Source organism: Talpa occidentalis, unplaced genomic scaffold, assembly GCF_014898055.3.
Source record: "Talpa occidentalis isolate TD23 unplaced genomic scaffold, MPIMG_talOcc4v2.1 talOcc4.4, whole genome shotgun sequence".
Classification (NCBI taxonomy): domain Eukaryota; kingdom Metazoa; phylum Chordata; class Mammalia; order Eulipotyphla; family Talpidae; genus Talpa; species Talpa occidentalis.
The window spans coordinates 27,183,022-27,209,488 of NW_023604295.1; the positions used below are offsets into that span (position 1 = coordinate 27,183,022).

The 26,467-nt window shown below is 35.4% G+C and overlaps 1 protein-coding gene across 1 annotated transcript in view; it reads right to left on the reverse strand.

Moving 5' to 3' along the window:
• Positions 1 to 7,619: 7,619 nt before the first annotated feature.
• GNB4 (G protein subunit beta 4) overlaps positions 7,620 to 26,467 on the reverse strand; it is a 48,002-nt gene continuing 29,154 nt past the window's right edge. The window contains exons 3-10 of the mRNA XM_037525145.1: positions 22,679 to 22,717; positions 21,330 to 21,436; positions 18,898 to 18,961; positions 17,331 to 17,493; positions 16,241 to 16,307; positions 15,933 to 16,134; positions 12,229 to 12,445; positions 7,620 to 7,873 (exon numbers count right to left, since the gene is read on the reverse strand). Coding sequence (XP_037381042.1) covers positions 7,767 to 7,873; positions 12,229 to 12,445; positions 15,933 to 16,134; positions 16,241 to 16,307; positions 17,331 to 17,493; positions 18,898 to 18,961; positions 21,330 to 21,436; positions 22,679 to 22,717 — 966 coding nt within the window. The 3' untranslated portion in view covers positions 7,620 to 7,766. The remainder of the gene's footprint in view (positions 7,874 to 12,228; positions 12,446 to 15,932; positions 16,135 to 16,240; positions 16,308 to 17,330; positions 17,494 to 18,897; positions 18,962 to 21,329; positions 21,437 to 22,678; positions 22,718 to 26,467) is intronic.

Sequence of the window (26,467 nt, forward strand, 5' to 3'; positions counted from 1 at the left end):
TTTTCAGTCTTGCCTCAAGTATGATTTCAGTAAGGAAAGCTTTCTATCTTAGTCTTAGAAGTGAATTTTGAAATCATTAAAAAAAAAAAAAAAAAAAAGCCAAAGATGAGGTCTGAATTTTGTCTGGTTATAGTCATGTACAAATTGTTCTTCAGTGGGTATTTGCTGGGGATATTGCTGAATTGCCCTTCTGAGACGGTTTTTACTTTTTCTTAATTATATGAATTTGCCAGGGCATGGTTAAAAGTTACTGTGTTTTACCTTAATGAATTATGGATTCAAATAATATTGTGTCTGTGTTAAAAACTAATCAAAATGTTTCAAAAATAACATTCTAGAGCCTTGCAACACAAAATGTAGTGCTGAGAACCAGCAAATCAACATCACCTAGGTGCTTGCTAGAATGTACAATCCCAAGGGACACAGTGCATTTGGTCAAATATAGTTTGTGCTTTTCCATGTGAGAAATACAATTAAGGCCCTTTTAATACTCAGTACTTCTTTTCTGTGCCTTTAAGGCTCCTGGATGCTATTCATCTTAACAGGTGCAACACTATTTTTCAAGATGTTTTAAGGAGCAAATAATTTTAGGTTAAAGAAGCCTTTCAAAAATATTTTTTATATATGTCAGATACTAGGATGCAGTATTCAAATCCGAATGAGTATTTGTTTATAGCTTCTACTGTTGATTCATAACCCTCCCCCCTCCCCCCCCCCAAAAAAAAAAAACCCAAAAAACACCACCACTGGGATTAGGTGACAACTGTAATTTGAAAAAATGTCGTCAAAGACAGGGTGCTAATATAGTCACAAGTTCAAGGTGTTAGTCTTTATATGAAAGTATATAAACTTGAGACAGCAGTGATTGGCTTCACCCCCATTACTATAGTATAATAGTATACTTCTCAGAGTTGGTCCCTAGATCAAGAGAATCACTTGTGAACTTGTAAGAAACACTCAATTTTGGACCCTACTCTAGACCTACTGGATCAGAAACACTGGGCATGGGGCCCAGCAATCTATGCTTTAACGATCTCTCTGGATGACTCTGATGCACGATAAAGTTTGTGAAAAACTCAAATAGTGGTTCTGGTATAGTAAATTTCCCATCATTAGTCTGAATGCAGTTCTACCTGATGAAGTTTAAACATGTACAAATGTTGGCTATGGAACACTAAAATAATGAAACTCAACCCTTATGCCTAGAGATAAGTACACCAACCCCATGAATTATACAGAAGATTATGTAACTTACACCTGAAATAGTTAAGTTATTCCACATATACTTGTTTACTTTGTATGTTTGCAAGATAATTTATAAACTTTGTATAATCTTATTAAACTTTTTACAAAACTATAAGTATGTAAGCTTGCAAGGTGAAAATAAACTCATTTGCCTGATAGTTGATAAATGTAGCATTTATATTGGCATTTAATGAGTTTTAGTCGTTCATTCTTAATTTTCATGGTAAGCATAAAAACTATTGAGCAGACTAGCCATCATATGATTGCATTAACTCTTGGCTAGTGTGCTGGGACAAGTATTGAAAGCTTAGAAGTTAAATACAGCTGTTGTTTGATATATTATAGATGTCACGGGCGACCACGGATTCAGCAGGGAGGACATGCTTATTCAGAGTTTTCCACATTACTCATACAACTTACAGGTACTTATTTGTTACTTTTCCCAAAATAAATAGAATATTGAAAGTGCTGTAGCCTGCCACCTGTTTCAACCCATGGTGCTGTGTACCCTTCATTTTAACTAGCATTTTAACTTGAAAACAAAAGTAATTCTATTATGAAAAAGTTAAATGTAGACAAAAATAGCCAGGGAAGTAAAATGAAACCCCACAACCATCACCAGCTTCAGGAATTATCAATTTAGGGCCAAATTTGTTTTATCCATAATGTCCCTCATTTTTTGAAGTAAATTTAAAATGACCTCTAAATATTTATTAGGTAATATCTTCATCTAGATTTCCTCATCCCACAAATTTATGATGAAATAACAATAGTGGAAACTTTTTATTAGCAATATAATTGGTTACTTAAAAATAGAAAAGGAAAGCAATTTATCGTTAGGTAACTCCAGTGGAAGAATGACTTAATTTTGCTTTGTAGTGAAAATCTTGTCACCTCACCCAGTAAACCAGCACTTACAGTACTAAATGGTAGATGAGTAGCATACAGTCTCTTCTTGCTTCCAGCAACTTATTTATTTTTCATAAAGAAAATAATTACCTATGTTTAGATAAAGGAATCAGGGCTATGCATGGAATACTGGACTTCAAGTTTATTTCTGGGACTAAAAAAATAAATCCTAAAAGTTGACTTTAAAACATACTCCACAACCTGGTTAAAAGCACTTTATTGATTAAAATATCAATTCACAGCAACATTATCTCACAGAGCTATACAAATAAAGGAATGAATCATTGTGCAAGAAATCTCTAAGAAGTCTTAAATCATGATATAAGTCCATAGTTGAGTTTAAAGCTTATTTTAAGAAAGCTTTAATCTAGTATGTTCACTTTTCCCATAGTCATACTACTGACTCAGTCATTTGGCCATAGTTTGTAAAAATCATTTTAGGTGAAGAGAAACATTTTATTCAACTTTAAAAATCCACTTAATTGTGGATGCCTTTGGATAACATATGCAAAATACAAGTGTTCAGATGCTTCTTTGAAAAGAGTAAAACAATAGGATAGAGCACCATTGTGTAAGAGACAGAAAAGGCTTGATATATCTACCAAGGATATCACTGCAGTTCTAGTAATTAAAAAATACTGTATGATGTAAGATTTTGTCAGGCACATTTAACACCAGTTGAAACGAGTTTTTTCATGATGCATTGTCATATTTTATAGGATCAGTCAAGAAATTTTATCAACATGCAAACAAATTAGCTAAATACAAAGTGTGCCATCAATCTGTTTACTTTTTAAAACAATGCGAGCTTAGACATCCAACTACAAACTGTTTTAATGAGTACCAGTTGTAACCAATATTTTTAAATACAGCACTGAATTTGAGACAATTCAAAAGGAATCATAGGAGCTAGTGTATTTTCACATTCACCTTCATGTAACAAACCACTTATTTTATTTACTGTGTTGTCCTTTCTCACACAAAAAAATAGTCTAACATGATGGTTTGCAAAATTCTAACAAGGCAGTTTAAAATGTTGCTTTCCATGGAGCAATGGAACATGGACAGTTTGTTGAATAAATAGTGCTGGGAAAACTGGACCACCACATGCAAAAAAATGAAACTAGACCACTACCTCTCACCATACACAAAAATCAACTCAAAATGGATAGAAGAACTGGACATAAGACCTGAAACCATAAAATATAAAGAAAAAAATATAGGTAAAACACTACAAGACATCTCAGTAACATCTTTAAAGTCTCATCACCTAAAGAAAAGAAAGTGAAGGCAAAGATAAACACCTGGGATTACATCAAACTGAAAAGCTTCTGTACATCAAAAGAGACATTAACCAAAACAAAGAGATACCCCACTGATTGGGAAAAATTTTTTGCACTCCATACAGCTGATAAGGGACTCATCACAAAGACATACAAAGAACTCACATGACTCAACAAAGTAAACAATCCAGTCAAGAAATGGGCAGAAGAGCTTAAGCATTTCTCCAAAGAGGAAATGCAAATGGCCAACAGGCATAGGAAAAATGTTCAACATCCTTTATAGTCAGGAAATGCATATCAAAACCACAACGAGATACCACCATACCAGTAAAAATGGCATATATCAAAAAAAAGAAGCAACAACAAATGTTGGCAAGGATGTGGAAAAGGAACTCTCCTACATTGCTGGTGGGAGTGCCAACGGTCCAACCACTATGGAAAGCCATCTGGAGGTTCCTCAGTCTACTAAAAATGGAGCTACCATACAACCCAGCAATTCCACTCCTGTGGACCTACCCAAAGGACATAAAAACACTGATTCAAAAGAACATCTGTACCCCTGTTTATTGCAGCACTGTTTACAATAGGTAAAACCTGGAAACAACCCAAATGCCAGAAAAATGACTGGATCAAGAAGATGTGGTATATATACACAATGGAATATTATTCAGCAATCAAAAAAGATAAACTCATGCCATTCACAGCAACGTGGATGGAGCTAGAAGGAACTATGCTCAGTGAAATAAGTCAGAAGGAAAAAGAAAAATATCGCATGATTTCACTTACAGCAGGAATATAGGGGAATCAAATAAGACATCTGTGTAAAAAAATAACAGTACAAAACACAACAAAGCAAAAACAAACAATTATAAATCAGAGACAGGAGGAGGAAGGAGGATCAGAGGGAGAGAGGGAGCAGCACAGGGGATTGGTGATGGTGCACGGGTGTATTGGTGAAGGAAATTATATGGGGACTATACCTGAGGGGATGGGGGGAAGCAAATATTATTTAAAAATGAACAATGATGTAAAAAATAAAAAAATAAAATTTTGCTTTCCATAAAGCATAGGTAAATTAGAAGCTGAACATCATACTTAATTTTAAAAAAATCTTTAAGCCTGACTCACACCCTAAAGATTTAGAAAAATGGTGGGCTCACTTGAGATTGTTTAATCAGTTTCTGTAAGTTTAAACACATCAGCAAATAAGCCACAGGTATTCAATTTTGCTATAATTTAAAATGTGAGACATCCAATAGAATCAAAGAATAATTTTCCCTGAACATCTTCACATATAATGGTTAGTCTTTAAGATACCAAGTGTTGAGGAAGGTTGGTTATATAACAATGGCACATTATTTTTTAGTAATTTCATGTCACCTGGAAAAGTTAAGGTCTATTTCTCTTCAGTTGGCTTTAAAAATTTAAAGTTAGCTTTAAAATTCCATAACATTCCACAAGCACCTACATCCATTTTCTCTAAGAGATAGTTTACTATCATGTGATCAATTCAGCTGACTCTTACTGGGAATTGCCTATGAGGCTCTTCAAATAGAAATGTTAAGTCCAAATTTTGCCTCTATGCTGATGAAAATCAACACACTGTGTGACCGTGAAATCACTGCAGAGGGACCTTGAATATGTACTCTAAATCTTTAATAACTGCTAAATCTCATAGTGGAGCTGCTGAAAATGAGACCTGTTCAAGATGGAGAAGATACCCTTGTTGAGAGCTAGAATTGCTTTCATGTAGGTTTTGGGGATGACTTGGTGAACCACTATCACTGTTTTAGAAAAGGGAAAATGCCCTTAAAGGATCTCAAAAAGTGACTCTTCCGAAAGTGATTAGAGTCTACATATAAACTTGCTGAGACACATTATGTTTAATTGTTTCTTAGAAGGTAAGAAAAAAAAAAGTCACCAGAAAACTGCACTATCTTGATGCAAATTCCTTAAAACAACATTTGGTCATATTTCTAAACCTTAAAAATAGTTCCAACTATACGCTGTTTCTTTACAAATTATATACTTATCAGTTTCAGGAAGTCTTGTGCACGACAATTAAATAGACAACCAGCTGAACAAAAACTGTTAAGAAAATAAATTTGTTGAGCAACTGGAACTGTATCGCTAGAAGACAAAGATTTAAGTAGTAAGTTAATGTGGTAATGAGGTTACCATTTGGTCATGTGCATAATTAGACACAACTGTGGTTAATTTTCAGTTACATAGTGCATAATTAGGGGAATTATTTTTAAAATAGCTATACAAACCTTCACAACATTAAATTATTTTTAACATGTTTTAAGACCACTGGATTCTTGTAGTCTGGGTGCCTCTCTGACTAAAGTCTGGTTACTAGAATAACTTTCAAAGTATCAGGATTTTCTCTTTTTATATAAATAAGGATATTTTTGCTCATATTAGCAGTGCTTTCTTGAACAAGATTTTAGCATGAATTGCTAAAATACATGGCAGACCCTCCCATTTTGGGGAAATGAATACATTCCATTAACACATATTTGCATTATCTCCAAGAGCTATGCTTTACAAAGTGATATAAATAGTCCACAAATATTAATAGTAAAAAGTTAATAGAAATCTTATATATGTGTATACATATACATTCATGCCTTCCATCTACAATACTCTGTTTTGGTCCTACCTATATCTTAATCTGCCCTTGTAGATTTTATTCTTTTTAATATTAACTGATCTTAACTGATAAATGACTTCATTATAACTGATGTACTTACTAGCACATTCACAATATGAAGATGGAATTTTACAGATAAAATTTAGGAGTTTTTAGGTTAGGGTTATAGGTGATCAAAAGTTAACAGAGACCTATCTCAACAGTCACTGACACAGTTTACTACTTTACAAAACAGTATCCATGTATACATCAGAATAACTCATGACTTCACTAGCAAGCAAGACTAACAATCTTCTATTGTCAATCATTTAGATTTGTAAGAGAAAACCCAAAGGTAAGAGCATCTGTTTAAATCCGGGGGTTGAGGGAAGGAGGGCATTCTAGTTCATAGATACATTATGCCATTGGTAAGCGAGGAATTGTTCAGTGTTTTCCTCCGACATCTTTAAGACTGTTCTTAAAAGTTTCCTTTTGGCTTTAAAGTGGGGTTACTTAGAGTAGGCAGTCTCTGAAGCAAAACCACTTACAAACTAATATTTTATGCTAAGGGAAGAAATACTACAGAAAAGCAAAAAACTTGAATGTTTCATTTTAAAATTTTGAAGGCACAGTTAACATTTATTCAGATTTGTAATTAAATAATACTTTATATATAACCACCCTGTCACAATTATAACTAATCGGGTCTAGTGAGTTAGATTTTACACTTCTTTCAAAAATGTAACACTACTGCATTCCATTTTCTATTTAGATGCAAATTAGTGGAGCACACTGGGAGAAATTCTACAGATGCAAGGACAATCCAAATTCACTAATTCCTGAAATAAGTACACTCTACAAACTCAGTTCTAGAAAATAAAATCAATCGGAAAGTCCAACTATTTAGAGTTACCACTTAAAGTGTATTTGACTATATCCAACTTTTTAAAATGCCAAGAAATGTACTTGAGTACTGCTGTCTACCAGTTATTAACAAGAGTTGCTAAAATTTCAGAGTGAAATCTCTACTCCCTGGCTTTCAGGTTACCTCCCTCCACCTCTACAGAACTGGAAACGAGCACTTATATAAATTGACAGGCTGAAAAAAGATGCACCAGAAATTAAGAATTCTGAAAAGGACTTCCCTCAGGTACCCATGCTGTCAGCACTCTTAAATATTAAGCAGTCGAATCACTTTTTAGGTTAAAAAGGGAGGTCACAATCAAGCAGACTTTCTTCAAACTAAGTACACATATATTGGTAACATTTCCATCTATTACTGTACCTGCTTTCTCCATTACATACCTCAAAGACAGGACAGTTCTTATGTACATAGTTTAAAATGCAGTTCTTAAAAAATGCAAACACACACAAACATGATAGGCTGCTATAATGTGTAGATTCTGTTCAACCCAAGAAATAAAGAACTAGACTTGAGTACTAGCAAAAACTCATCCAGGTTAAATTAGCAACTCTTCAAATACACTGGTCCTTTTGATCTAAGAAGCACCTTTGCTTTTTTTCACCTTTTTTATTTTCCTTCAGATTTAAGTGAAAGTTTCTTTTTGTATATAATAATCTCAATAGAAAATCTTCACCTGCAAATATAAGGTAGGATTTTTTTTTCACAGCGATAAGCTGTAGCATTGATTTCTCCAGGTATCAATGGAGAACAGAAAGTATGTATGACACTGTTAATTCCAAATTCTAAGAAAACTGTCCCAAGAGCCTGTTGCCACAGCCATGCCATCGTCAGTTACGCCTAAACAGCTGACACGGTTGTCATGACCAGCAAGAAGACCTGAAAAACAAAGTTCAGTAAAAAATTAGCAACTGGGGAATTTTAGAATTCAGTGGAAGCATAAAAGGACTAGGAGGGCCCTTAAAAGCTAACAGGCTCCTCAGAACAGGAGACTGACGGTGAGGTAACCTGGACATGTACATAGAATATAATTCTTTCCATTACATGAATTTTTGAACTGTGCATCAAATTATGTTTACATTTTCAAGTTATTCCATAATCACACTTTTTTGTAGCTAGATAAAAAAAGATGTAGACTTTTAGTCTACATCTCTAATAAGTCTATGATATTCCAAATTATGCCACCAACCTATGCTATTTTCAATAAAAACAAAATTTTAAATGGTAGCCTTTTGCAATAAGAGCAACAAAAACAGAATGAATCACTACTTCCCAAAATACCAACATAATTTATTTACTTTTTTCTGTTAACCACCAAATACTGTATGTAGTGTTTTGGTTATAACATTCTGAAGCCATTGTACTCGCCTGGTTTGAGGTTCTTTTATATATTTAAGTTAAACTCATTTGATATTCTGATAAACATAGGATAAAAAGACATTTCCATGCATTTGGGGGAAAAATGAGAACTGTAAAGACTTAATAGAATATATCAAATCTTCAACAAGAATATTTTTCTTCAATATACTATGAGTTTGCATTTATAATTTCTATGTAATTAAATATAGTATTTTCACCCAATCCCAGGAACAGGCGGTCATCTTGTCTAACTCTTAATATTTTCTGCAGTACCTCCAGTATGACAGTGGCAGGTAACAGGAAAATTTAGGTCAAAATAGGTCATTATAGGTCAAAATAACTTAGGTCAAAATTTAGGTCATTATAGGTCAAAATAATTTAAAAACATTGTGGCTTAAATATTATGTCACATTGAAAAGGAAAATGAATTTGCAATTCACAAGTCATGATTCATTTTAAGGTGAAGATTCCAGTTGAGCTAAGTTGAGTCTGTTTAGCTGAGTTATAAGTAAAGCAAAACTAAAAATCAGGGCCTGCCTGGTGGCGCAGGAGCTAAAGACAGTGCTATCAAGCTATCACCAGCCACTGCACTAGGAGTTAGATCCCTGGCCAGCCTGGGAGCCAACCTACATGGCGCAGACCTCTCCTGTCTCTCCCACTGCTCCATATTTCAGAAGATCTGCCTGTTCTGCTCCTCACTCTCTCTGGTGAATCCTCTCTCACACACCCCTGGCACCTCTGACTTACAACCCAGTTCTTGTATGCATAAATAAATCTTTAAAAAAATAAAAATCATATGTTTTAAAATGTGGGAAACAAACACTTTTACTTTATTATGGATACTAATGATTGAACTCAAGCAAAAACACCTATAATCTTAAAAGAGGTTTTGGGTGAGAGAGTAGCTCCAGGAATCTACTTGCACAATGTAGAAATTAATATTTCTGTAGTCTCTCAAGAAAAGTTATAGAAAATTATTTCAGGGTATGTTGATATTGCCTTTATTTGCTTAGAAACCCCAACAACTGTATAAGAATTCAAAAGGGTAAGGACATTAACTCACTAGAACTATAAGAATATGAGAGCAGACAGTGGCAACAACAGTCTGTAAGTAGGATGGTGGTAACTATGTTAGGAGACCCTAAAATACTAAGCTTGAAAAGAAAAATGTCTGCAAAGTCCCAAAACAAATTTCACTTGCAGCAACTCCGAAAGGGTCAGATACTAGCAGAATCAGGTAGCTCTTGAGCCAATTAGATGAAGAAAACAATAGAAACTGATCAGGGATCAGATTTCCAGGTCTTCCCCAGCTGCAAAGTCAGATGATTGGTCTGCACCAGGGCATAAGATTAGAGACCTCCCTGGTGAATCCTCTCACCCTCCCGCACATCTGGCCTGTGCCCCATTTCTTGTATGCATGAATAGGTGAATCTTAAAAAAAAAAAAAAAAAAAACAATTAGAGAGGGTAAAGGAGGGTCTCATACTGGAGGAAAACAGGCACAATTGAGATTTGTAATCTTTGTTGAAAATGGAAAATAAAATTTACTGGCTAATTATTTGGTCCCAGCTTTCCTCCTAAAATGAGCCAGCTTATACATTCCAGGCAAAAAAGTGGAAAATCCAAGTGAGGAGAAAATGGCCAGCCCAGGAGGAAAGGTGCTAAGATATACCAGAGGTTGCCCAATGAAAGTCTACTTACCATTCTCCAGTGAGGCCTATAGCCAATACACCCTAACCATGTGAGAGAGAGAGGCCTTTTAAACAGTGCTAGTGCCTCACTCTTAAATATGAACCTGTCTTTTAAGGAAATAATCTAGAAATAAGGATGAGGACTACAAAAATCAGAAGGGCGGGGTTGGAAAACACAGAAGATTATGCTTAAAGAATAAAACTTAGAGGGCCTCCCCAGTGGCGCAGCGGTTGACCACTGGGTTGTGAAGCTGCCTGCAGCCTCGGCAGCAGCGGTTCAATCCCCGCCCACCGGGTGAGGGTCCCACATGGCGCGCAGACCTCTCCTGCTGCCCACTGCTCCCCTCAGCAGTATATTTTGTCACTCTGCCTGTTCTGTTCCCCGCTCTGGTTCTGGTGAATTCTCTCACCCTCCCACGCTTCTGACTGTACCCAGTGTTTGTATAAATAAATAAATAAATCTTAAAAAAAAAGAATAAAACTTAGAAAATTTTTTTCATTAATAACTGCACAGAAATGAAAAAAGAATGGGAGTCTTCTTAAAATATTCTCAAATTAAAAAGACAGTAGCGAAAGTAGACAGTCAAAACTGTCCTGCAAGAAAAGGTGAACATTTCTCCCAAAAACACAGCTAAGAAAACAGGAAGGAACATAAGAATCTAAGAAAAATCCATGGAAGTTAGTAATGGGAGACTAGAAGAGAATGATAATAATGGACATGAAATTAAGTCCCTCAGATTTTCACTATACGAGGTGTAAGTTCCAGAATGAAAAACTCCATTGACTATGCACATAATGGATGAAAATGGATCCACTCCAAGACAACAAAATTGGAAGAAAATTGGAGGATTAACTACCAAGAAGCACATCAAAATTAATAATATAAATTAAAAATTAATTTAACTGAAGAATATGAAAAATACACGTAGCAAAGTCATCTATGTCTCATTGCCCAGCAGTAACAACTGTTTAAAAACTCACAATTATGTAAACACTGATGTTCTAGACAAAGTTCACTATATGGGAAAAGTTGGACGATAGAAAGGATGTGGCTGTGGTGAGAGGAAGGACATTAAAGCCAAACCCTCAGTGTCCATGATGACAGGAAAATAACAGATAATGCCTAAAGAAGTTTTGTGTTTTTTTTCAAATCAAGTAACAATACAGACATGTTATTTAAAGATATAAATTACTTAAAAAGCAGCTACGTTTGGGAGCACAAAATATGGGTTGGGGTCAGAGAAATGCTGTTTTGGTAAAAGGCTGTGTAAGAGTTTGCTTCCCTAAGGATAATTTTGGGTTTTTTTTGTTTTTTAAGAAGTAGGGTACAGACCAGAGTCGCAGGGGGTGAGAAGATTCACCAGAGTGGGGAGCAGAACAGGCAGACTGACTGAAATACACTGCTGAGGGGAGCAGCGGGTGAGATAGGAGAGGTCTGCTGCGTCATGTGGGTATCTCCCTGGCCGGCCAGGGATCAAACTCATGCCGCAAAAGGCCATGGACAGCCTCACAGCGCTGTGCTCAACCCCCTGTGCCACCAGGGAGGCCCAAGATAATTTTGATTACAATTTTTAAAAATCACTGTATAGTATGACTCAACACACACACACTAACATTCGGAGGGTGCTGCGGGGAGCACTCAGAGCTTGGCGGTAAAGGACAACTGTGGGTCTGCGTAGGGTTTCGCACAGACCAGTTCCCAGAGAAAGGTGACCCAGAGCGATTACAAAGTTTCCTGTCAGTTTATAAGAAATTTGCAGTTTGGGAAAACAAAGACATTGATATTCACTATTCATCTTTATACCAACACTTACTAAACAAGAAATTATTACAGAACTAGCTGTCACTCTTCAGAAAACAAACCTGCATGTGATTTATGGATGGGAACATGAATGAGGACTGCCAGGTTGCCCTCAGCTCCAGGGTGAGCAGGAAGCCTCCAAACAACTGATGACAACCTTTTTATGCTGCCAGATAAAATCAAAACTGGGCAGTGCTCCTGCCTGCCTGTGCCTATGTAGGTGTTCCTTTTCATAAAACTTTTTCCTGTGGAAAGCAGCAGCAGAAGCAGCTCTCTGCCCACCTGAAACTGTACAGGTGTCTCTTTTTCTTTCTCCTTTTCCTAAAAAACCTGTCCCTTTAAGATATAAAAAAATCAAAGCCACATGTGCATTTATTTACTAACCTGCACGATCTCCTTTTAGCGTATCCCAGACATTACAATTAAAGTCATCATAACCAGCTAACAGGAGGCGCCCACTTTTTGAGAAGGCTACGGAAGTGATTCCACAGATGATGCTGTCATGAGAATACATTAATAACTCTTGGTCTGCACGAAGGTCAAAGAGCCGGCAAGTGGCATCATCAGAGCCAGTAGCAAAGGCATATCCATTTGGGAAAAACTAGAAAGAAAAGTAACAAAGGAAATACACAAAAAATCACATGAGGCATGGCAGAAGACAAGGCTAGATTCAAATCCCAACTTGGCTTCTTACCAGGTGAATGACGATGGGCACTAAAGATGCCTAAACCCTTTGAGCCATTGGTTAGGATGGAATGAAATAGCAAGTGCCGAGGACACAGCCCACTGTTGAGCACATAGCAGGTATTCAGTGAGGGCTGGCGCTGGCACTCCACGTGTCTCATTAGAACAGTTACCTCAAATACTATTGAGAGAATTTACTGATGTATATTCTTAAAGAAATATTCAAAATTCCCATCATGAGAAATAAATAGGAAAGATTTTATAACATAGAACATACAGCATTCCAGTTAGATGACATTATAAGGCTAAGCTAGTGGTAAGAGAACTATTCATTATTAGTTTATGAAACTTACTGCTCAGTTACTGGCTCTACTCAACGTTGGTTTTTTACAAAAAGGAAATCACTTTTTCCATAGATCTATTGGCCATCTGTCATACCTCTTTTATGAACTGCTTATTAATGACCTTTGCTATTTTTCACCATGCTCAGTACTGAACTTGCTAATTTATAAAAAATAAAATGAAGACTATAAATTTGGTTTACTTCCCCCAAAATAGAAAGCAGTTTTTAATTTTTATGTAGTCATATTTGTTTATCTTTCCCTTTGAGATTTCCTTGTTGTACGAATAAAATTCCTTTCCCAGGTTAACTGACGTTCAATTATATTTTCTTGTTTCTTTTTTAATGACTTCACTTTTTACATCTTCATTTTTATCCATGTGGAATTAATTTGATATAGAGCATTCATTGTAAGGATCTAATTATTTTTTTTTAATCTTAAATTTTATTTTTATATTCCCCCATACAATTGCAAACGCCCCATTCTGACCCCAATCCTTCCCCTCCCGCCCCCCACCCCCCAAAAAGTGTCTCTGGTTCATAGTTTTTTGTTGATTTTGATTTTCACTTTCTTATATTCATTTTCCTGGTCCCTTATTTAAGTTTTCTAGATTCCTGCTATGAGTGAGACCATCCGGTATTTTTCTTTTTCTTTTTGGCTTATTTCGCTGAGCATGATCCCTTCCAGCGCCATCCATGTTGCTGCAAATTGCATGTGTTTATCTTTTTTTAATGCTGAGTAATATTCCATGGTATATATGTACCACATCTTCTTGATCCAGTCATCTACTTTTGGGCATTTGGGTTGTTTCCAAAGCTTAGCTATTGTAAACAGTGCTGCTATAAACATAGGGGTGCAGGTGCTCTTTGGAATTGATGTTTCTGTGTCCTTTGGGTAAATACCTAGGAGTGGAATTACTGGATCATATGGAAGCTCTATGTTTAGTAGGTCCAGAAATCTCCACACAGCTCTCCATAGTGGTTGGACCAGTTTGCACTCCCACCAACAGTGCAGAAGAGTTCCTTTTTCTCCACAGTAAGGATCTAATTAAAGTTTCTTAATAGTTAAGCAGTTGTCCCAGATGTTAATTAAGTAATCCTTTTTCTACTGATTTCATTGCTATAGCTATTACCAAACACTTATATACACAAAAATGCTAGTTTTGAGTTTTTGGTCAATCCCTTCTTGTACCTGTGATCCACTTTCTTTTTTAATCATAATTTAAAAGTAAATTTTATTATCTGTCATGGTAAAGCACCATTGTTATTCTGCTCCAAGTCAGTCTATCCTCTCTCTTTTTTTTTTTTTTTTTTTTTTTTGCACTTAAGTTTCACATTTGGCAAAGTATCTTTTCTCCATATTCCTTAGTTAGACTCCTCTCAAAAACCTAAATCCACTAGGAGTTTGATTAAAATTTTTATTAAACTTGGGGCCTTCCTGGCGACGCAGGGGTTAAAGTCTCAGTGATATCAAGCTACAGGCAGCTACTGTGGCATGAGTTCCACCCACTGCAGGCCCGGGAGCTAACTCACAAGGCACAGCAGACCTCTCACAGCAGACCTCTCCTGTCTGGCTTGCAGCCCCCCTTAGCAACGTTTTTCAGTAGATCTGCCTGTTCTGCTCCCCACTCTCTCTCTGGAATCCTCTTACCTCTGAAACTCTGGCCTAAACCCCAGTTCTTGTATGCATAAATAAATAAAAATAAATCTTTAAAAAAATTTTGTATTAAACCTAAATATTAGCTTGTAAGCTAAAGGATTAGTGTACAATATGCATTCTTCATATCCAGTAACACTGAATATATTTCCAAGTATTATAAACAAAGTTGACCAATAACATATTATGCTCTTTTAAATAAAGATTCTGCACATTTCTTGGAAATTATTCCTTGCCTATTTCATATAGGATTTTGCTATTCTCAATAGGATTTTCTTCCTTTCTATTTTATCTGGCTATTATTGCTATAGGAAAGTTATTGACTTTAAAATAATTTTTGTAGTCCAGAAAACACAATAGACTTTCTTGAGGTAGCTAGATAGTTAAACACATCACTTGCAAATAATGGTATTTTTTCTACTTAAATGTTTTTCCTACTTCCTAATGCATCCCTTATTTCAGTTTTGGGTCCAATTTTATAGGCTGGAAGTTTCAGGACAATTTAAACTGTGATAATGGTATTGATGTCTTATTTAATAACCAAGTATTTTTCTGTGTGGTTCACTGTCTAGAGGCCCCCACTCACGGCAATGGTACAGACAGGTAGTGTTAGTGGTGAACAGGTTCTTGGAAATACAAGTACTTTACTTTAATGCTTTCAGGATGGTTAAAGCTTTGTCCCAAAGGAAATGGCTTCTCCATATCAAATATATACAATATTTTTCTCCTCCTTTTAAATTTCCAAAAAGGTACAAGGAGCCCTCTTGCCAAAATTTCTTCTACCTATCAAACATCCATTAATCATCCCAGGTTACTGTGAAGTTCCTGTGAATGCCTTCAGTAATGCAAAAGGCTTCACCAAACCCTTACTGCCTGCTTATAATCCAGTGGTTTGACCATTTTCTTCCATTCTAACATCCACCAAGGTACGCCCTGTCGTTTCTGGCAGGAATCCAGCACTATCATTTGCACACATTATATCAGGAAGTAAGATTAAACCTGTTATCTATCCCAAACCAGAACAGAGAAGCCTACAGTGCAATACAGGCCCCGCCCCGCATAACACCCAGTTCAGAAGATTACCTCTTCTGGCTCAGAGTGTAGGAGGCAAGCACACACGTCCTCTCTGTTGCAGAGACAGGATGACCATACATCCGTTACCCAGAACAGAACCCATCTCTCTAAATTTAGAAATAAAACTTACTGTTCACCTATAAATAAAGATTTAGACTTATGGATCAAAATGTCTCCACTTTTTTTGAAAAATCAAACCCTTTTTGGGGAGTCAATGTAATAAGAGAATATTGTTTATAAGAATCTTTGAAGGTAGTTTGCTATTAAAATCATGCTACAGAGATCCACACTTTAAATGCACGAGGCATTTTCCTTAGAATGCTATGCACTTACACTGACAGCATTAATATCTGACACATGTCCCGTGAAAGACTGTCTACACATTCCATCTCGAATATCCCATAATTTGGAAGATGCATCACAAGCCCCAGAAACAAAAGTCCTCATGTCAGGACTCAGAGAAAGACTCATCACGTCTCCAGAATGCCCAGTGAATGTGGTGGTCTGCTGGGCAGTTTCGATGTCCCATAAAGCACTGTAATTAAAAATAAATAAAAATGATTAATGACAATTATTCTCTCTTACATTAGTTCTCACTACTCTCAACCCACAAAATCAGCATTCTTCTGCAATAAACTTACCAAGTTGTATCTCCTGAACTTGTAACAATTTGGGTGTCATCTAAAAACCGACAGCAGGACAAGTAGCCTATAGGATACAGAATAACACATTTTAGGTTACTGACCGCTGAATAACTCAGTTGCATCTGAAATGGTAATATATGTGATAAAATTATAATCCCAGGGGCAAAAAGCATTTGTTAGTATAGATTATAGTTCTACTTCTAAGTATTTTAAACTATATGCTGTCTACAGCCACATTTTATCAACAAACTGTCAGGTATTTACTATGTCAAAGACAACAACTCTCTAAGAGTTGCAAAGTTCAGTAAGACACGGTACCTTCTACCCGTGACATTACCTGAGCGAGGGAGACAACCAGTCACACAAATAACTATAATCTATGGCAGCCTGAGTGAGACACCTTGGCAAAATAAAAGTTCTCTGAGAAATTTGGAACAACATCCTCACCTTTTCAGCAAAAAGTAGCATTTGAATGACTAGCATTCCGTGGTGTTTTAAAATGTGGCAATGGCAGGAACATGCCATTATAAAGATTTTGTTAAAAGCATTGTCAAATAGTATCACCAAGAATTCAGAGCAAAAATCAAATGAGTGGCAATAAATACCCTAGTAACACTGTTAACCAAATACTGTATTACTGAACTTTGGCAAGGTCCACTGGCTAATAAAGCAATACATATCACATTATGAAAAAGATTTCATTAATGCAGGTTAATACATGCCTTCAATCACATGTATTAATTAATTAATTAATGATTATAAATGCCAAAATCTCCCAATTGTTACATGGTTACAGGGAATAGAGAAAATTATATTTGCTTTCTTTTTGCATTTTTAAAAATTTTTTGCAGAAAGTTTTTCATTTTTACAAAAATAACACAGCTGTCTTGGAAAGAAAAGTAAAATTATGGTCATCATTTGTATGACAATAAAAAGTTAGTGCTTCTATGATTCACAGTAATTTCTACTCTCAATTGATTAGTACTCATCCTGTGGCCAGCTGGGTACAACTTGTCACTGGTTCTCCTTGATCAGCTCATTCTTCAGGAGGCAGGCTTGGTAGGGAGTAATATTTCATTTAGCTCACCTGTGTGGCCAGGTAGCTCTCGGCTCACTCTCACATTTCCCTCTCTGGTTTTTAAGTTATATATAGAGCAGATGTTGTCCAGTCCTCCACAAGCAACATAATTGCCAGAGGGTGCATAAGCACAGGTCATCACCCAGGAGGACCTCAAAGGAATAGCATGCATCTGCATGGGGAACAAGCAACAAAGTTATGATGAAGTAATGATTTCAAAAATAGCAAAAATAGTCACGTTATTTTCAAATCTATTTACAATAAAGCAGTTCTATTAAAATTACATTTAGGAAAAATAAGCCAAATGAAATAAGGAATTCAATGCTTTGAGAAAGTGAACAATGAAAACTAAAATACTAAAGCACACTAACATGCCTGTTTTCAGACATAAGGAGTGCTTTTTTCAGGTGTCAGCCTCTTAATAGAAGCAAAAACACAGGATGTTTCAATGCCCCTAGAGCCATCTGATATATTAAGTGTAAAAAAGTTAAAGAACACAACCTAATCAAATTCTTTGCTTTGTAGTGGTGCTCAAAAAGAGAAATCTTCTTCACTATGACACTGAACAATACAAAGGGACATGATAACTAACAAGTATGAGCATCAATTAAAATGGCTCTTCCATGAAGAGACAGCACTCCTATTTTTCTATTACTGGTGCATATGCTGTGGCTCAAAATCAAACATCCAAATGCAGGTCAGGTGGCAAAAATTTTGGCTGTGTGGGAATAGCAAGAATAAAATGTCCATATAGAGAATCAACACATCATATGGTAACTACTAGCTTTCACTTAATATTGTATTTCCAAAATACATTTATTTGTTTTAGGAAAATATTGTAAAAGATACATGCCAAAACTTATCAATATATAAAAACTATTATATTACAGATGTCTTAACTGTCTTTAAAATCTCAGTCACACTAAAGCAACTAATTACTTTGCAAAACAGGACTTTCAAATCTTTAATGTAAATCCTTGCTTATAGAATCTCAAGGTATTGGACTGTGAGAGTTTCCCTGAAGCTTTTCATACTGCTTAACACCTTCAAGGCAGGGATTCCTTCCAGCTGACATGTCAGGAGTATCTGCTGACTTTCACCACCAAGGGATCTAAGTAAATTGGAATTTGCCCCCAAACTACTATATCTTCTCAGCAATCCGGAAACACAAATCCATGCCTGCAATGGTCCAAAGAAAAGCTTCACACTAGCATTCTAGGTTTCCCACAACTAGAAATAAAAATTTCAGGGGCATTGACACATTAGGAAATGGGAATTGTTTTAACAAAATCACTCATGGCAAAACTGATGAAAACTCATTTCTAATATTCAAATAAGAAATATGAGACTTAAGTAAAAAAAAAAAAACTGAAAATATTCTTGTAATTGTCTTTGGGAATAAAAAAGGGCTAAATAATAAACACCAAAGAGGAAATCTAGAGGGAACTAGATTAAAATACAGGGAATAAGTTTATCTTAGAAATCAATTAAGTCTGATATAATAGAATAAAGGAAAGAACTGGTGAACATCAAACCAAATACAAGTTTTCTTAAAAGAATGATTAAGAAATTCTACCTTATTTGTTGTATAGCTATCCCAAATAATTAATTTTCCATCTTGGGAAGCACTGACTAGTAGCCTGGAGGAACAAACATAAAAATAATTTGACAGGGGAAAAAAGTAGTTTAAATTAGTTACGTATTGCATTAAAGTAGAATGGAAAAGAAAAGAGTAACTATTTCATATTAAAAACTTGGCACTAAAATATTCTCCCAACTTTAAAAAATTTATTCTGCATGGCAAGAATTTTCAAAATAGCAAAATTTAGACATTTCACTAAAAATACCTCTGGTTATGATTCTTTCACAGTGAACATTCTAAATTTTATTCAAGATTCTGCAAATATTAGCTGGCTGATTTAATATTTACTCACTTAAATTCAATGAGAATAAAGTACATACAAGCATAAAACCAAGTTCACTGAATCTAAAAATATCAACTGAGAGTTTGTGAAGCAGGGCACTATGGGTACAAAGCAGGAAAAGCCACCTACCATTGAGGCCTCTATCATCTAGTGAAAATAGACATTTATAGAAATTTATAATAAATCAAGTAAGTGAAAACTGTCAAGGTGTGGTATTAAAAAAAAAGCAACACTAAGTAAAAGAGAGGCAATTAACCACTAGTTGAGTCAATCAAGTCAAATCCTGCAAAAGAGAATCCATATTGAAAAAAATGGAATTTGAAGCACTAATGAAAAAGTCTATATTCTGGGGGTGGTGGTATGTACAATCAATATGTAGAGAAATATAGTAGTAGAGAAATATAATAGGTGTCTCCAGAATTGTGAATTTTCTAATTATCTAGAGTTTGTGAGAAATGGAAAAAATAGTTGAAAAAAGTAGACTGGGCTTAGACTGCAGAAGCTTGTTTGGTAGGCTAAGTATGAACTCTTATCAAAATAATTGTTTGTTACAAAGATTTTGTTTTGTTTGGGAATTTTATTTTTCACTATTGTATAAAATTCAAAAAGTACAAAAGGATGCATAGTGAAGAAAATCACCTCCCATCCTATCACCCAGCCACCCATTTCCTCATACTTCATCAGTTTCTTTTGTGGCAACTGCTGTAAGTTTTCATGAAAAGGGAATATCTTATAGTAGGTCTCGGATGAAATCTTAAGTAAATTCTTCAAAAGTGAACTGGAGTCATCAGCATTGAGTTGAGAAGAACATAAAGAACTGATAATCAGAATGAGAAAGGTTCTTTGGTGATACCTTTTTAAAAAAACAACCATTTTGAAAAAATTTTAAGGAAAAAACCACTGACATTGTTTTAATGATAGTATTTTGCATTAAAAGCATGCTGTATCATTTTTTTAATCACAAGTTTCTTTAAAAAAAACAATAAAACATCTGACCAAGCTTGATGCCAGTTGTCAAATTATATCATTTATTTATCCCTTCCTAAGAGGCACATGTTCTAATTACAGTACTCAAATATCCCATTCACATGTAGATGTGCCAAGCATTAGTAACAGGTGAGTGACGCTTCTGCACAATTTTATTTTCTTCTGGAAGAAGAGGAAAAACGTACAATTTCTATTAAAAAATGCTTTTCCCAAATAAAATTAAATAAAACAAGTCAACTAATACAGCAGCAGACTAACCTACTGTGAGTTTGGAAAAAGTGCAGACTGCTTTATAATCCTATGAACAAAGTGAACTGTGATGACCACCTGTCCAGCCACCCACCTGCATACCACACATCAGCAGTGTATGTGTGTGTGTGTGCATGCACATTCATGCACGCATGTGAACACATGCACATTTATGTCACTCTATCCTTTGTGAGTTAAGGTAGTAAATAGGGCAATATCCAGTAACATATATAGAAGAAATTCAACAAATACTTAACTGAGGGGCATCCCTGGTCTCAGCACTATGAAGCTATGGGCAGCCAGTGCAGCATGAGCTGGATTCCAGGCCAGGGAGCTAACCCACATGGCAGAGAAGACCTCTCTTGTCTCACCTGCTGCTCCCTTCAGCAGTGAATCTCAGTGGATCTGCCTGTTCTGCTCCCCATTCTGTCTCTGGTGAATCCACTCGCTCCCCACCACATCTCTGACCTACACCTCACCTCTTGTATGCATAAATAAATAAAATGAATCTTTAAAAAAATAAACAAAAAATAACTGAATATTTAACCAAAATTCTTAACTACAAATACTTAACTAAAATGTCAAGGTAAATATACAATAAAACTGCTTTTGGCACATTTAAAAACAAAGTGCAATACTGTACTGTAAAGAAATCTTTTTCTAAATAGCTTTCATGGATCATTAATTTCTAAACTTTTAAAAGTTGATAAATATTGTTAGTGAAAGCCAAACTATTCCTTTGGATCATTTTCTGCAAATACTTCATAAATACAATTTAAACCAAGAAAAGGCTAATTACCTTAACACACACAACTAGTCTGATAGTTTGAAAACAGCAGAAACAAACCTTGAGTCATATCCCCAATGCATGGCATAGATCTTAGCAAGGTGGCCCCTCAGCGTACGCCTTGTTCGCATTTGTATTCGACCCACGGTGTCCGTATTTGACGTGATCTTTAGAAAGTGACAAAAATGTTATCCTTTGCCTTAAACATAGCTCAGAAGATAACGAAAACTAGAAAAATTAATAGGCAAAACGGCAAACAGGAGGGCGTGGGGAAACCGGAGGAAGGTAGCCAAAGGGTACAAACATCCAGTTAGATGTCACAGAGCACAGGGTGGCAGAGCCAGCAGCGGCGTGGGACACACAGCACAGCTGTAAGAGTGAGTCCTGAGTGCTTGTCACAAGCAGTAAATGTTTTCGTCTTCTTTATTTTTTTATTATATCTCCATGAGGAGAGCGCTGTTAAGTGAACCCACTGTGGTGATCATTTCACAATATTTGAAAATCAGACCATCATGCTGTATGCCTGAAACTTGAAGGAGCATGGTTCCAAAACAAGAAAAGAGGTAGCTGTAACAGACACCACCGTATTCAATTTAATTTTAAAAATTTAAGTAAAAGAACACACATAAGATGAATGCACAGCAAATTAAGTTAATTTAATATAAATAATTCCATGGCATCATTACAGGACTGATCAAGAAAAAGTGTGATTAACTTAAAATGATCCTACTTGCACATTTTCCAGTGGGAATATCTGCTGTACACTATTAACTGAAAAATAACTGACATACTTTTCAACTTCAGTAAAAAAAAAAAAAAAAAAAAAAGCAGTCAAATAAAAACCTAACTCTTGATGATCAAAGAGTAGGACGTTTATCATTCTATCTATAAGAAGTCAGGTAAAATATTTCCTTAATAATAGTGATTAATATTTGGGCCTCCCTGGTGGCGCCAGGGGTTAAAGTCTCAGTACTATCAAGCTATCACCAGCCACTACAGCATGAGTTCAATCCCAGAGAGGGAGCTGAACCCACAAGGCTCAGCAGATCTCTCCTGTCTCACCAGCTACTCCCCTCAGCAGTGTATTTCAGTAAAATCACCTGTTCTGCTCCCCATTTTGTCTCCGGTGAATCTTTCCCCACTGGCCCTGGCACCTCTGGCCTACACCCTGGTTCTTCTACGCAAAAAAAAAAAAAAAAAAAAAAAAAAACCTAATAAAAAACACTTGCACAGGGACTGATAGATTGCAAAGAGTTATTAAATAGAGATCTCCTGATTTTTTCCAATTAAGTTCTAATAAAAACAATGTGAATGCCAAAAAAAAAAAAAAGAATGTGAATGCCATTTGCATCAATTTGAGCTGTCTCCTGTAAAATACTTAAATGAACTGAGGCTAAAAATCATTTTACCTGAACAAGGGTTGCATCGTTACACGCTTTCCTAGCATCCTAAAGTAAAGAAAGATAAAATACATTTAGATATGAAAATGTAGATTTGCAAAATATTTTTTACTGTATCACATCTTTTATTTTAAATAACTTTAGATAAAATACACATAAGATTAATCAGCTTACTTATTTTAAGGTGCAACTATCACCACTCTATAATTCCAGAACATTTTTGTGATCCCCCAAAGGAAACCCCTTATCCACCAATTCTCTCTCCTCATCCTCTGGCAATCACGAATTTGCTTTCGAACTCTATGGATTTTCTTCCTTTGGAAATTTCATAAAAATAGAATCATACACTATATGACATTTTAATCATTTAGGGTAATGTTTTCAAGATTCATTACACTAAAGCATTTATCAGTGCTTTGTTTTTACGATTGAACAATAGTTCACTGAATAGATAAACCACGTTTTGTTAATCTATTAATCAACTGGTGAACATTTGTTTCCACTTTTTGGTCTTTACATGCAATGTTGTTACGAACATTCATATCTGCGTTTTTATGTGTACATATGTTTTTAATTCCTCTGGGTATAAACTCAGGAATAAACTGGCGGGGGACATGCTAACTCTATTAAAAAACACTGACAATTTTCACAGTAGCTGCACCATTTTACATTCTCACAATTTCTTCACATCCTCACAACAGTTATTGTCCATTCTTTTGCATGTGGAGATCCAGTTGTCCCAGTATCATTCATTGAAAAAACTATTCCTACCCTATTGAATGGTCTTGTTACCCTTGTTAAAATCAGTTGATCACAGATGTATGGGTTTATTTATATTCTCAATTTCACTCCATTGTGAAAATACACTTTTAGTTCTTAATTAAAATATTTTTTAAAATCATATCTGAGTAAAAAATGAACTAGAGTAATAAAGTGATAATATTTGCAATTATATTTGTTTCCACAGAAATAAGAGTTCTAAGTTTCCTTCTATTTGTTCTGGATGAGATGACAAGAAGGATTTATAGTATAATCCAGTTCATTTAAGAAATATCAAATTGGTAACATGTCCTTAAATGTCTTGCAAATATACTGTACATAAATATTGTTATTAATAATAAAATATTTTTGGGGCCTCCCTGGTGGCACAAGGGGTTAAGTCTCAGCGCTATGAAGCCAGTGAATCACGAGTTCATCCCTGGCCAGGGAGCCACCCACATGGCACAGCAGACCTCTCTTGTCTTGCCTGCTGCTCCCCTCAGCAGTGTATTTCAGTAGATCCACCTGTTCTGCTACCCACTCTGTCTCCGGTGAATCCTCTCACCCCCCGTACCTCTGGCCTACATCCCAGTTCTTGTATACATAAATAACTAAAATAAATCTTTAAAAATAATAAAATATTTTTGATATAGTATGAATAAATTCTATATCTCAAGATAAAATGTTATGTAATAGAAAATATAAATGGGGTAGTGTCTATATTTTTACAGCAAATTCCCTATAGGCAAGCAGGCTTGTATGCCTAAGCATTACAGGGCAGCTTTTCCAAGAGACCCCAAATTTTTATACCACTGAAGGGAACTGCCAAAGGAGGAAGTGCAACAAATCAGTATGACAAAAATCAGTAAAGTCAAGCTTATAGCATACTTAATAAGCAACAGAATATTGAAACCCAAGTTAACAAATTCACAAACATGGGAAAAATCAGAAATGCAATTAATTCTTCCTATTAGACTTAAAATAAATTTTTTTTCACCAAAAGCTAGAGCAGTATTCTCTTCAACTTTGCTCTTCCCTACTATGCTTAGCGTACGCCTGTGTCAAGAGGAGGTACACAATATTTGTTGAGCAAATGTTCCAAATGGACAACTTGTTCCAGTCAAGGGAGAAATAACTGATCATCTTGGTTGCCCTTTCTGCCTATTTATAAACACTTAGAATATTTCTGCATAAGGGTGTTCAGAAGCAGTTGCACAAATATATGATTTGATTCTCTCATTCTTAGTCAAATTGTGAGTTTAGAAACCTTATTTGGCAAATAATAATGTCACCCACATTTCTACAATGAAAAGAAGTTCCAGAAATGACAGAGATGGTCTGTTCACAAGAATCAGTGGAGTCATGTTCCAAAAGCAGTGCAGTAGAAAACTAAATGCTATAAAAAAGTTCTCTGATTTAAGCTTTATGAAATGAATTATCATTGTTTGGATGATCTTTCTTGATTTACTTTTCTGGTAAAAAATCTGTTGAACACTGCGTCAGGCACTATGCTAGGCACCGTGAATACAGCAGAGGAAAGGCTAAATATCACTGCTCTTTTAGAGCACACTTTAATGTTAATCAAATAATTTTTGAACTGAAAATGAATTGAAGTGTAAATAGGTAGTAAAAACTATAATATGTTGGAATATAAAAATTCCATGAAAATTTTAGCAAGTCATAAATTTATATTATGCAGACATTCTATTTACAAAGAACTTACTTTTCAGAACATTACTATCCACTGTAAAAGTGAATATAAAATAATATTAAAGGTTGAATTTCATATTTTCCACTGGAAGAAATATAAGATCTGACATTAACATCTTCATGTAAAATAAGAGTAACATTTTTCACACTGAATCAAAAAAGTAACAATTACAAACCAAGACAAATCTGTTCTGTTTTTGAATTTAAAATGAATTGTACTTATCAAATACATTTGATAACTAATACAATTATGTTATGTGTTTATGCCATATTTAACTACATATATAGATTATATTCCCGGAGGGGCCAGAAAGAAGGAAGAAAGGAGCTTTAAGTATAGTGTGACATGATTAAACTAAGAAGAAAAGTACACAGTCCTTTCCATACTTGTGGTTACTTGAAATCATGGGAGGAGATGATTCAGTGGGCACCTGCACCCATGACATCGTGTTTTTTGGGATGCTGAGGAGACATGAAGATGATTAAAACACAGAGTTGTCCATCGAGAACAGGTAGTAGAAGCAACTGTGCAGAAGGAATTATAACACACGGCAGGTAGTGACCAGTCGAGTGACACCAAGTCCAAACTTTATGTAAGTGAACTAAAGTGCCACTTATAGGCATTGGGCTAAGTCCTTTACATGTCATTTCATTTAATCTTCTCCACCAGCCTAGACTGCAGGCATTAGTATTCTCACTCGACAGTAGCGATATCAAGCATCAAGTAGTTAAAAAAAAAAAAACCTTGCCTATGGTCACAAAGTAAAAGGTGAAGTCCATGTTTCACTGCCTTTCAATAAAAGGAAAAATAAAGCCAAGAACTCTGATAAGCTTTTTAGAAGATGACTATGACTCAATGAATAATTGGAGACCTATGAGGCAAAGTAGTATAATTACAGGCAAAGGAAACAATTTGAAATCTTTCTGTTTGTTGATATAAGCACGACTATATTTGACACTCTTCCCCATCCTGTCATGGTTTGAAAGTTGTGTCTTTTAATTTTGTTGCAGAGGGAGCTTGTATTTGTTTCTTATGCCCTTAACTGTATTATTTACTTCCAAGTTGACTTCTAGTTATCTAGCATGCCACTAATAATTATTAATGCTTTACTGCACTCTAATATTGTGTAGATTAATGTTTTCCTAGTATATTACAATGTGATAATATCTTCCTCATTAGATGAATGAAAATGAAGACAAGAGCTATCAGACATGTGGGATCCAGCAAAAGCAGAATAAAGAGGCAAATAATAGCAATACAGGCATACATCAACAAACAGAAAGATTTCAAACAAACATCCTAATCTTACATCTTAAGTAAGATTGAAA